The sequence below is a fragment of the Phlebotomus papatasi genome, chromosome 1 (assembly GCF_024763615.1).
Source record: "Phlebotomus papatasi isolate M1 chromosome 1, Ppap_2.1, whole genome shotgun sequence".
NCBI classification, from domain to species: domain Eukaryota; kingdom Metazoa; phylum Arthropoda; class Insecta; order Diptera; family Psychodidae; genus Phlebotomus; species Phlebotomus papatasi.
The window spans coordinates 26,876,980-26,890,160 of record NC_077222.1 but is presented as its reverse complement, the minus strand read 5'-3'; the positions used below and the strand labels follow the sequence as shown (position 1 = coordinate 26,890,160).

At 38.6% G+C, this 13,181-nt stretch overlaps 3 protein-coding genes across 3 annotated transcripts; 2 read left to right on the top strand and 1 right to left on the bottom strand.

Annotated features, from left to right (window-relative positions):
* Positions 1-1,425: 1,425 nt before the first annotated feature.
* Positions 1,426-2,305, top strand: LOC129799536 (uncharacterized). The gene has a single exon (XM_055843500.1). It carries the CDS (start codon positions 1,574-1,576, stop codon positions 2,225-2,227), a length of 654 nt encoding a protein of 217 aa, XP_055699475.1. The 5' UTR covers positions 1,426-1,573; the 3' UTR covers positions 2,228-2,305.
* A 3,208-nt stretch (positions 2,306-5,513) lies between these two features.
* On the bottom strand, positions 5,514-7,062 carry LOC129799529 (2-(3-amino-3-carboxypropyl)histidine synthase subunit 2). Its single transcript, XM_055843492.1, has one exon. The coding sequence runs from the start codon at positions 6,971-6,973 to the stop codon at positions 5,555-5,557; it is 1,419 nt and encodes a 472-aa protein (XP_055699467.1). The 5' UTR covers positions 6,974-7,062; the 3' UTR covers positions 5,514-5,554.
* Positions 7,063-7,065: 3 nt separating this feature from the next.
* LOC129799528 (mitochondrial-processing peptidase subunit beta) lies at positions 7,066-12,732 on the top strand. Its single transcript, XM_055843491.1, has 5 exons — positions 7,066-7,256; positions 7,513-8,245; positions 11,831-12,229; positions 12,318-12,406; positions 12,476-12,732. Exons 1-5 carry the CDS (start codon positions 7,188-7,190, stop codon positions 12,614-12,616), a joined length of 1,431 nt encoding a protein of 476 aa, XP_055699466.1. The 5' UTR covers positions 7,066-7,187; the 3' UTR covers positions 12,617-12,732.
* Positions 12,733-13,181: the final 449 nt, after the last annotated feature.

Sequence of the window (13,181 nt, the reverse complement as noted above, 5' to 3'; positions counted from 1 at the left end):
CCGCAATGGAAATCAATTGGTAGGACCATTTCAAGTATTCTTTGTGAATTTCATCCAGAAATTTTGAGAATTACGGTTTTTAGGGCCGATTTTCGATTTTTTGAAAAAACTGTAAGGGGTTAGCCTATCGATTTTTTTGGTCAAAAAATTTTTGTCGAGATTTTGCAAATTCCGCAATGGAAATCAATTGGTAGGACCATTTCAAGTATTCTTTGTGAATTTCCCGGAAAGAGTCCGGAAAGAGTTAAAAATAGAAAAATAAATTACTTAGGTGGGCAGTTGACAATATTTCCTGAAGGGGTGTGAAGTATTTTTGGGCGAAGGGTTCATTAAAAATTCATTTATAAAACATACCGTAGACTCTCTCAAATTCGGGCATATGGGACCGAAATGTCAGCCGAATTAGACAGAAAATCGGGCGATAAAGTTTTTGAAATGAAACGATTTTTTATTCATGTGCATATAGATACATGTGCATACACACTCATATATAACGTAAATTGCATGAAAATCCCTCAATAATGCAAAATCACATCAAAACTAAGACAAACCATGCCAAATTTGAGCATATTTGATTCATTTGATAATCATAATCAAACTTGAAAAATGACAACAAACTTTTTTCAAATGTAACCGCTGCCCGAATTAAAAAGTAGCCCGATCTTAAAAGAGCTGAATTTGCGAGAGTCTACTGTATCGCTCCTTGGAAATTACAAGGGGCCAACTCAATCTGAGCCATTTTCAAGAGACAGCATGAAAGATTCAACTTTGTATAAATAATTATATCAATTAAGTATGTTAATAAAAACAATTTAATTTTTTTCTATTTGTATGAGCATTATTATAAACATCGAAACATACATATTTTTACCTTTCAAAATATGTTTTTTTATGAGTTAGCTCTTTGTCATTCTAAATGATGCGCAAATTTTCATGAAATTAGAATGACACGGGATTAACTTGCTTGAGTTAGTCCCTTGTTTCACAAAAAATTGAACGATAAATCTATTTTGTGCCCCTTGACTTCAAACAAAACCGCGCAAGCAATCACAAAGAGTAAAATTTTGAAAAACTTTTCTAATAACGAAATTTATTGACTCATATCATCTGAAATTTTAATAAATTCTCTGTCTGAGTGCATTAAAACCTCAAAATCGCCAAAAAGTGAGTTGGCCCCTTGTAATTTCCAAGGAGCGATATAAAACAAATATCATTATCTCAGAATAGTCTGTAATAAATTCGATTAAAATTTGAAACCGCGCTTATTTCAGGAAAATCTCAGCAAATATCTCACATTGCAAACTGATAAAGATTTATCAATTTTAGAGTTTAATAATTTTGATTTTTTTTTTGATATTGCTTACAAACTGACCATTATCAACAAACCGACATAACCGGAAAAAAGATCAGAATGATAGAGATAGTATATCAGCGAGGTTTTGAAGTGACGCCTAATCTCTATAGCGACCGGGTTATTTTAAGAACCAGCTGGTTAGAAGATTCCACGCATGGAAAAACCCCTAAGTCGGTAAAAAAAAATTGAAACAGCGTGGTAGTGACTGAAAAGATTGAAATGAGTGACTTTAATTTTCGTGTTGCTGTTCCTGGAGATGAGGATAATATCCTGACCTTCATTCGGAAACACTATTACCCAGAAGAAGCCCTAACAGTTGGTATTCTGCCTAAAGAACCGACAAAGCCCGATGAGGAGTTCTCTGTGTCCTGCGTTCCAACGGGTTTGAGTGTTGTGGCTGAAGATGCCAATGGGAAACTCGTAGGAGTGCTTCTGTGTCACGAAGTGGACAATAGCACACTTCCTGAACGAAAAATAAAAACATCCAAAGTGGAGGACACCAAATGGAGGACAATTTTGACTTTGCTGCATCATTTGGAAGAGCAATCATCCATCTGCAACCGCTTGGATGTGCCTAAAGGTGTTCAGTTCAGTGTTCTTGGCGTGGATTGTGCGCACCGAGGAAAATCCATCGGATTGCGTCTGATGCAGAAGAGTTCAGAGAATGCACGTGAATTGGGATATGGAGCTGTTGGAGCTGTTTGTACCAGTATCTATTCATCGAGAATAGCTGAGAAATTGGGAATGACTTGTGTCTTCTCCATGCCTTATGCCGAGTGGAAGAACAACGACGGACAAGCAATCTTTAATCCTCCCGCTCCCCACGATCAAGCAAGGTGTTACATGAAAAAGCTGGAGAGCTTAGGAGTTTAGATTTTATTAATCCAGTCGGTGAAAATGTGAAAGATTGCTTTTTATACAGAAAACGGATTAAAAATTTGATGACTTCAAGTGTTTTATGATCCTTCTTTCTTTCTGAGAAGTTTTCAACCTTGGGAACTTGAGAAACAACTGAGAATTTGAGAAACTCACAGGGAACCCGTGATATTTATTTTAAATAATGAATCAGTACAATTTACTTGCAGAAATGTTTGTAATTTTGGACATCTTGAGGGTAAAATTGGACACTGCAAATAAATCGACTAAAATCATGGAATTTCCTTTAAATATTTAATGAAAAATATTTTCTATCTGAATATTTATTCTATTTAGAAGATTTTAACACTTAACTCGTGCAATTTTGAAAATAGGGTAGCTCTACAAAATTTCGGCCAGCTTGCAATTTCGGCCATTTCTTGTTCCACAAATTTACGTGAATTTTTAGTAGAGTCTCGCTATAGTCCATATTTGGTTCCAGATTTGACACTTGGGTCGCACTATAGTCCATATCATTTTTTAAAATTATCAACGACTTTTAGTATTGAAATTGTTTGACGGCTTCCACTTTCTTTGCGATTGTGGTACTTGTTCTCGCTCTCTTCATTATGGATCACAATTATCACAACTACTCAATAAAGTTTGCCAAAAATATTAAAATAATTATGACAACATTGCATGTCGCGTACTAAAAAACGTAACCTCAGTGATTTGAAATCAACGGTCGATAAATTGTAGCGAGGCGAGACTCTACTGTAAACCAAAAAAAAAACATAATTTTGAAGAGGAAAGGACGAGATTTAAAAACGCCCCTGTAGCCGATCGGCCGCAAAGTTTCACAGTAACAGAAAATTCCCTGGAATTTGTCTTTTATTTTTCCGCGAGAGTTTCCGTGGAAATAAACGCTAATATTCCGCTTGGAATTCTGCGGTGTTATCAGCTTTTTTTCGCGTGGATTTCCTGGAAAAAAAGTCCGAGGAATTTTCTTGCAACATATCTGAGAGCATTCCCTGGAAATTGATTCAAAATTTCCTTTGAATATTCCGAGTATATTTTCTGATATCTTTCCGACCAAGACTCCATGGAAGTAAGCGCGAAAATTCTGCAATTATTTTGCGCCCTAACGCTATAATTCTTGCGAGCTAGACATACTCAAATGAACGATATGGTAGCAATATTTTCAACTCAATGCAGAACAACTGAGTGTTCGTCTGATAGATGAATACTCTCCAAGTTCTAAGCTGCCAATTGGCACTGATCGTCCATATTTGTAGATGTTTTTTTTCTGGAAATTCTCAATGAAAGTTCTACGAAATTTTTAATCAATTTTAGGAATTATTTTGAAGAAAAACTAAAAAAAAAATCCACTGGAAAAATCGTGGAATTCCGTAATTAAACCACGGAAGCCTCTAAGGCCGTTGCAAGGAAATTTCCACGGATAATTTCGTGGAAATAAAGAGGATTTTTCCAAATTTTTGAAGGGCCGACTGCGGATTATACGCTAATAATCCATAGGAAAAGCCGTGGAAATCCGTAATTAAACCACGAAAGCCTCTAAGGCCGTTGCATGGAAATTTCCACGGATAATTTCGTGGAAATAAAGAGGATTTTTCCAAATTTTTAAAGGGCCGACTGCGGATTATACGCTAATAATCCATAGGAAAAGCCGTGGAAATATTCGTCGGAGAAAAGTCCATGGAAACTCGCGGACATTTCTTATTAGACGGTCCTACACAGAGTGTTCCGCAAACGTCCATGGAACGCTAGGAAGAAATTTAGCGTCAAATTCCATCGGAAGCTTACGCGGATTTTGAGCGGTAAAATCCAGGGAATTCCACCCGGATTTTTAGCGGTAAAATCAGCGGACATGGCAAAAAAGGCTGCTGGAAATCCAGTGGAATCGCTGCGGCCGTTGGCTATAGGGGCCTTGAGACAAGGGGTAACTCATTCATATTTTTACTGACAAGGGTTTCTGGTTTCTTGAGTTACACGGAATGCAATTATTGGATTCCTCGGGTTTCGCGATGCAATTTTTGAGCATCTCGGTACAATTCTTAGATTTTTCAGGTTTCGTAATGCAATTTTTGAATTTCACAAGTTTCGTTAGGAAATTTCTGGGTTTCTCGGGTTTTGGCAATGCAATTTTTGAATTTCTCAGGTCTCGTGATGCAATTTTTGGGTTTCCTCGCAATTTCGCAGTGTAATTTTTGAATTTTTCAGGTTTAGTGATGCAATTCTTTGGATTTCTCAGATTTCGCAATGAAATTTTTGAATTTCTCTGGTTTTGTGATGCAATTTTTGGGTCCTTTCGGGTTTCACAATGCAATTATTGAATTTCTCAGGTTTAGTGATGCAATTTCTGGGTTTTTTGCGTTTCGCGATGCAATTTTTGAATTTCACAGGTTTTGTCATGCAATTTTTGGGTCCTTTCGGGTTTCACGATACAATTTTTGAATTTCTCAGGTTGTGTGATATAATTTTTGGGTTTCCTCGCAATTTCGCAATGCAATTTTTGAATTTCTCTGGTTTTGTGATGCAATTTTTGGGTTTTTTCGGGTTTCCTATTGTAATTTTTGAATTTTTCAGGTTTCGTGATGCAATTTTTTGGATTTCTCGGATTTCGCAATGCAATTTTTGAATTTCTCTGGTTTTGTGATGCAATTTTTGGGTTTCCTCGCAGTACGCAATGCAATTTTTGAATTTCTCTGGTTTTGTAATGCAATTTTTGGGTTTTTCGGGTTTCGCAATGCAATTTTTGAATTTCTCAGGTTGCGTGATACAATTTTTGGGTTTCCTCGCAATTTCGGAATGTATTTTTTGAATTACTCAGGTTTAGTGATGCAATTTTTGGTTTTTTTCGGGTTTCACAATGCAATTTTTGAATTTCTCAGGTTTCATGATGCAATTTCTAGGTTTCTAGGGTTTCTTAATGCGATTTTTGTGTATTTCTCAGGTTTCTTGATGTAATTTCTGGGTTTCTGGGCTTTCACGATACAATTCTTGGATTTCTCGGGTTTCGCGATGCAATTTTTAGCTTTCAAAAAGGTTTCGCGACTTAATTCTTGGATTTCGGCAAAGCATTTTTCAATTGACAAGCGTTTCTCAATATGATTCACCCCTTTTCTAGAGATATCTTTTTTTATGGGGGGTCACTGAAAATTGGAGGTTGATATCTCGTAAGATTGCACTGCTCTCTCCTTGAACACGAGAAGGAAAGTGAGTAGAACTCTTTCTTATGATTCATCCCTTGCCCTTAGAACCATTATTTAGTAAAAAAAAAAAGTCATTATGCATGAAAGAATTTAATTTATTAAACTCTGAACATCACTTCTTTGACTCACCCTCCTTATCTTCGTAAGCCATTGCAATGCCTGATCTCCCTTCCACAATCTGTGCCGGCTCATGCTGCCCCAGAGCAGGATCAAGACCCCTCCATGAGCGTTCCTGGAAAGCTTCTGTAACTCTATTGCTGACCAGAGCCCCAGAATCCCTCTCTAGCAACTCCGAAGATTCACTCTGAGCCCCTCTATCCTCTCCATTCCTCTGATGAGCTGCCCGGACACGTCCCGTGATGAGACTCACATCATTTTCCACATCGAGATTCTGCTCTGGATCGCACTCCCTGTGATACTTTCCTGCCGGCAGGAGGTCTTTGAAGTCCAGGCAGTAAGTTTCGGGAATTGTGTCCTTCCAAGCCGGATTGAGCGCCAGTTCGACCTCAAAAGTCGTCAGGATGGGCTTGTAGAATTCCTTGGAATTGTACACATTGTTCTGTGGGCATCCGATGAGGACGAAACAGTCGACATCGGAGAAATTGGCCAATTTGGCTGGATTGATCTTTCCCACGGAGATTAGAATGGTCTTCTTGCCGGAATCTCTAGCCAGGGACTGGATTCTTTTGGCCATTTCTAAGTATCCCGTTGATGTGAGAGTTCCCATGATGATACCAATCATCTGGGCATCTTTGCACACTTCTACGTAGTAGTAGCGTCTCCGGAACCAAGCAGAAGTCCGGGGAGTGGCTATTGACAGTGTCTCCTTCTTGGGATTGTAGATATACCATCGCTCGCACTTCACAGAAAGCGACAGATTGAAGAATGTCTGGTCATCTTCACCCACAAAGACACAAATCCATTCATCAGGATCGAAGCCATTGAGAGACCAACAGAGGTACTCAGGCTTGACTGTGTCATCTGTTGCTAGAGAGGCTACCTTCAGGTTTGTCCTTGTAGGCAACTTGCCCCAGAATTTGTCCTTTGCGTGATAATAGGCTGTATCAGAGAAGATGATCAGTGGTTCATCTCCTAAAGGAAAAGCTGCTCTTATCTTCTCCTTGTAGTCATTCATTTTGATGCAGAAGCGGAGGAAAATGTACAAAACAGGAAGTCTAGAAGTACGACTGAGGCAGGACTGTCCAAAGTGAATGAGAGCGTCGGAATCAACATGAGAAGCAGCTACTTCATCCACGCAGCAACTCCCATAGCTCGTGTCACCCAGAATGAAGAATTCTGCATCAACTGCTCCCTTCAGTTCCTCATAGATAGCCACACTCTGCCTCAGAAGTGTATCCGGGAACTGCAGACTAATCCTCTTGAAGTTGTTCTCAGTAATCCATTTCTTGCATCTCTCAAGTTCTCCCTCACTCCACGTTTCCTCCAATGTCGGCAGATACTCCTCTTGCAGCGACACTGTCTCTGTGTCCTCCTCCAGAGTTGCATCACTCGAATAAAATGTCCTGGCCATTGTGATTCCCTTTTCTCAAACTCCTTGGCATTGCAAATATCGCCGGATGCCCTCAAAATATCGATTACCAGCTGACCGATATTCGATATATCGATATCGTGCGCCATTCTCTGCCAACTTCACACGAGACCTCGCTGTCACAGAAAAAACTTCACCGAAGAAAAACTCGAGACATTTTTTCCCATTGGATTTTCCGTGAAATAGTGCCGGAAAAATGGCATCTCGATTGCTTAAATTATCAAATGTGATCCGTGCTACCCAGCAATATCCTCAGCTCCTGCAGGTATGTCCATTTTCCCGTGAAAAATACCCCAAAACCTGAGGCAAAACATTGCATTTTTTTCCATTACGTAATTGCAAGGAAAATTGCGAAAATCACTGAAAGTAGCCCAAAATTTACTCGAATTTGGCAATTCACAATCTGCAGAATCAAATTTATTTAAGATAAACACTTAATCTTTGCGATTTATCCTTGAAAACCACAGGAAAAGTGAGAAGAAACATTTGAGGTTATGTTGAATTTTCCCTTCTCTTAACAGTTCCGGCGAGGTCGTGCCACTTCAGCATCCAATTTGCACGCTGCCCTGGTGAACCTCCCAGCCACAAATGTCACGACAATGGACAATGGTCTGCGTGTCGCAACGGAGGATTCCGGAGCAGCAACAGCCACCGTTGGCTTGTGGATCGATGCAGGATCTCGCTACGAGAGCAACAGCAACAACGGTGTAGCTCATTTCCTGGAGCATATGGCCTTCAAGGGCACCTCCAAACGCTCCCAGACGGATCTGGAACTCGAAGTGGAGAATCTAGGCGCTCACCTGAATGCCTACACTTCTCGCGAGCAGACCGTCTTCTATGCCAAATGCCTCTCAAAGGATGTCCCAAAAGCCGTTGAAATTCTCGCTGACATCATCCAGAACTCAAAGTTGGGCGAGAGTGAGATTGAGCGTGAACGTGGAGTGATTCTGCGTGAAATGCAGGAAGTCGAGAGCAATTTGCAGGAGGTTGTGTTTGATCATCTGCACGCCACTGCCTTCCAGGGCACTCCACTGGGCAACACCATCCTCGGCCCCACGAAGAACATCAAGTCCATTGGTCGCCAGGATCTCCAGGACTACATCTCGACGCACTACAAGGCTGCCAGGATTGTCTTGGCTGGAGCTGGAGGTGTCAGGCATGAGGATCTCGTGGGTTTGGCCCAGAAGGAATTGGGAAAAATCCAGAATACCTACGACGGCAAGATCCCCAAGCTCGACCCATGCAGGTTCACTGGTGAGTCCTTAATTTGTTATCACTGTATTAACTCCGGAGATATCGGTTGTGTTACACGTCTAAAGAGGCTTTTGGAAGCTAGATCTCAAACAGATATCAGATTCAGTAACTTAATTTTAGAAGTACGGTTCCGGGAGATCTATGGTGAGTCAATACAGTAGACTCTCTATCAATTGGGCATTTGGGGCAAAATGTCATCCGGTTTATCGATAGATTTGGGCGTCAAAGCCTTTGCAAAATCCACAAAAAGCGCTCAATTATAAAGGATCACGATAAAATAGGAAAACTTCAGCGAATTTGAGCGAATTAGCTTCATAATTAAACGTGAAAATTGTCAACAAAATTTTTCGCCCGATTGAAAAAGAGCCGATTGAGCGAGAGTCTACTGTAGATTCCAAAGAATCCTAATTTTCGCTTCTTTTTATTAAAAAAAAAAAAAAAAGAAAACAGTGGTAAGCCCAAATAAGCTTATGGTAGCAGAGATTCTTTACCTCGAAATGCATTTAACCCGGGGTCCGTGCAACTCGAAATACTTGGAAATTCGATTGTGAATTGATCAAGAAAATTTCATGATTCAAAATTCACATCCCTTACTTTATCACACATTTTTGAATTGGAATTCCAAATCCGGTTGAGCTAAATTGAATTTGCTATGACGTCTAAAAGAAGAAGAAGAGTGCGAAAGAGTGGGATAAACATATGCAATAGGTTTGAGAAAGAAAGGGATGCAAATTTCGACTTCATGTAATTTTCCTGATCTAAAAGGTATTCCGAAATCATAAAGAATCGGGTCGAACCAATTTTATCCGTTTCTGTCTCCGAGAACACTCCGTGAAATAATTTTAACGTGCTTTAATATTAGACATGAAAGATATATGAAAGTAAACACACTTGATAAAACCCCCAAACTTAATATAGTTTTGGTGATGTTTGTTATAATAACGACATTTGGGGAGGGGGTCATCAAAGACCGTAACGCGATATCTCTAACTGTTTGACCTCTAGTTCTGTAACAAGTATAAGGTCAAATAAAAATATAATTTTGGAAAAGTATAAAAATTATTACCAGCATTTAACCAATTAATCCAATTAATCACTAATTGAAATCGATGCAACGAGTAGGGGAATTCTGTAAAGTGGTTTACAGAATAGAGGTTTAGCCTACTTTCCCAAGGTCTCAAAATCGCAATCAGCACCCAAGTTTATTGATTTTTCTGAATCGAATAGGTCTTTTGTCTTTAATAAATCAAATCTTAAGTCAAAATTCTCAAAAAAAATCTTGATTGATACCACTATGCAACAGTGATTTCACTGAGAAAAAAACGGGGGTGCGATTAGCTTTTACTCCTCATAACTTTAACACTTTTTAGGTGTAAAAATATATCAATATTTTTTAATATTAATTTTACACCTTTATAAGAGTAAATTAACATGAAAAAAGGTAACTTTAACCCGTAATACACCTAAAAAGCATAATATTTACACCGATTTTGAATCAATATTGCAGGGTAAAATAAGCATTTCCGAAATGTTATTTTAAGTTTTTTGGATTTCTCTCAGTGTTTGTCCCTAGATTCTCATGCTATTTTTTCTATTGCTATTTTCGTTTGGACCTCAATTTCGATTTCGAGGTTAAAAAATAATCTGAGAGAAAAGTTGTACATACATGGATGAAAATGTAGCTAATAAAATGTTCTATCAAACCTATTAAACATATTGTTAGGGACAGTTCTCGTTTTTGAGATGTTTTTGATTAAATTGCTAAAAAGTTCGATTTTTCCATGTTTTCTGACATGAGACTACAGCGCCCCTGGTGTCAGTTGTGTGAACTCCATCTGTCCAAAGGATTATCGGGCATGTAAAGGAGACCAAATTATTCCATAGTGAGAAATAAATCGGTTCAGCAGAATCAGAGATATAAAACCCCAAGTATCAAAATACGGAAAAATCGCTTTTGCCTAGATTTCAGGCGCAAACACAAAATATAATCAAAATGATAAGTATTTTCGTAAATTATTTGACTCTAGCAATAGAATAAATAGCATGAGAACCCAGGGACAAAAAGTTTAAAATTGTTGCACAGTGTAAGAAATTAGAGCAGTTAAGCAATATGCTCAAGCCTTAGGTTTCAAGCCCATATAAGATTCTAGCAATATTATATGGCAAATTTCGGTAGATTGTAAGGAAATACGTTTATCGAGCAGTTATCTTAAAAGCAATTTTGTGACTATTTTCAAAAATGCTGAGGCAAATAGTATCAGGCATGGGGTAAAGTTATCACATTTTCATAGAAAATTTACTCCACTACATCTTTGTAAAACACCGTTTTTCTCTATCTAAACGAGAAAACCGCTTCTCAAACTATTTTAGAAAAAAAAATACACAAGAGACTGCAAATCATTTGACCAATGCAAACAACAAGTGGCGACACATGGCAATAATAATAATTAATAATTAATTAATAATAATGATGGCAATGACGTGTCTTTTCGCCGTGAGATATCAAAAATTGCATCGGTTTTTGTTACTTTTAGCTTCATACCTTTTGTTACTTTTTACCCCAAGTGGTCATTTTTAATAAAAGGATTTCTGGAAAAAAATCTCCAGAGACCACTTTCCTCAACAAATCTTCGTGTTTCAGACGATTTCTGATAAATGTTGTCACGCTGTTTGTTCGGCTGTCAGCAGCTCTAGTGGCCAAACGGTTAAAGATAGAGACTTGGGACCTAAGTCACACCCAAGGAACGTTAACATGCCCCACTTCAAAACCATTTTTTTCTTCATTTTTGGATATGTTTTAGAGATTACCGAGGCGAACATTTCGTCTATATACGAAAAGACCGTTGAATCATTCCTAATAACGTGTTTTCAAGGTCAAAGGTTTAAAAAAAAAAGTCTCTAGACAGCTCATTTGTCATGCGAATGGGGTCATGTTTGGTCTCGTTGGAGAAGTCTTGGAATTTCCGACTAAACTGAAACGGTTCCAATCGGTTCTGCACCGGTACATAACCGATAGCTATTTTTTTTATTCAAAATTCAATTATATTAGTCCTAAGTTTCCAGGAAATTTAGTAATGAACCGGTTTCATAACCGATAATTCCGAAATTCAATTATATTAGTTCTAAGTTATTTTAAGCAATGTTTTGAGTGACTTATAAATCCGTTCAAATCGATTGTGAACCTGTAATGAACCGGTTATGAATCGATAAGTATTTTTTGTCCTAAAATCAATTTTATTAATCTTAAAATTATTTTGTGGGATGTTTCGATTTATTTACAAATCGTTTGGGAACCAGTAAACAAATGACGCGAATGTACTTTTGAAGGATAGACTGTACGTCACGAGTTCGAGCACTTCGCAAAACCTGGAATGCTTTGCCACCTCTTTTTATCTTACAAGATACTGAATTTTGAAATTTTCTATTTGTGACTTTTTGCCCCACTAAGGAATCTAAAAATGCAGAGTAAAATTAACATCTCCGGAACGTTATTTTAACTTTTCGGATTTATCTCAGTGCAGGAGCGTGTTTGCAGAATCGTGGATTTCCTTGCGTGGAAAATCCTTATTGTGATTTCTTCTTTAGGTTCTGAGGTGCGTGTTCGTGATGACTCGATCCCTCTGGCTCATGTGGCCATCGCAGTTGAGGGCTGTGGATGGACCGATCAGGACAATGTGCCCCTGATGGTGGCCAATACCCTGATTGGCACATGGGATCGCTCTCAGGGCGGCGGAGTCAATAATGCCTCCAATTTGGCTCGTGCCAGTGCCGAAAGTGGCCTCTGCCACAGTTTCCAATCCTTCAACACTTGCTACAAGGACACTGGTCTTTGGGGCATCTATTTTGTGTGCGATCCTCTCAAATGCGAGGATATGCTCTTCAATGTTCAGAGCGAATGGATGAGACTCTGCACAATTGTCACGGACAGTGAAGTGGACAGAGCGAAGAATCTTCTCAAGACAAATATGCTATTGCAATTGGATGGTGAGTTTTTTTGCGAAGCACGGATTAAGCGAGAAGAATGGGATTGTCAAGTAATTGAGAGATGACTAATTTGATTTTTTTCTCTAAGGCACAACACCAATTTGCGAAGACATTGGCAGGCAATTGCTCTGCTACAATCGACGAATTCCCCTTCATGAATTGGAGAGACGAATTGATGTAAGAGAGGGAATTGATTGGAAATTTCTCAGCAGATGAATTAATTTGAATTTAATTTTTATTTTGCAGAGTGTCAATGCACAGAATATTCGCGATGTGGCCATGAAATACATCTACGATCGTTGTCCTGCGGTTGCAGCTGTTGGTCCAGTTGAAAATCTACCAGAGTATAATCGCATTCGATCATCAATGTATTGGCTCAGACTCTAAAAAGGGGAAAGGAAGGGAGGAAGTTCCTTTTTGGGGAGGAAGAGCAAGAATTGAGTGTGTTTAGCCGATTAAAGAAATAAATCTTACATTTAATAAATTATCCCCTCGTTAATCAATCAATCTGTTTATTGTTGGTCTTTGGGTGGAAGTACTCAATGGAAGAACCTTCTTATCAGAGAATGTGACAAAACAATTGGAATTTGATCACATTGCGTCAGAAACATGCGATTCATGGCTCAAAGGAACAAAAAAAAAACGCCAAGAGATTAATGATTGTATTTGTTGTGAACTTTCAAGCGATTTCAGTGATTATTTTCAGCGGACAGAAGCTCAAAATCCAGGGGAAGGCGAATCAATTGAAGAACTTTGTCCTCCTTTCGGGGAATTCTCAACAAAAGCCATGCACAAAAAAAATACCAGCGACGTTGAAAAAGAATTCACTCACTCTAGCACTAATCAATCTGATAAAGTGATTCACAGTGTGAACTTTTGTACTTCGAAAAGGCAAGTTGAAGAAACGAATTTCAATTGGCAATTGCATTTTATTGATTATTCTGCATGTTAG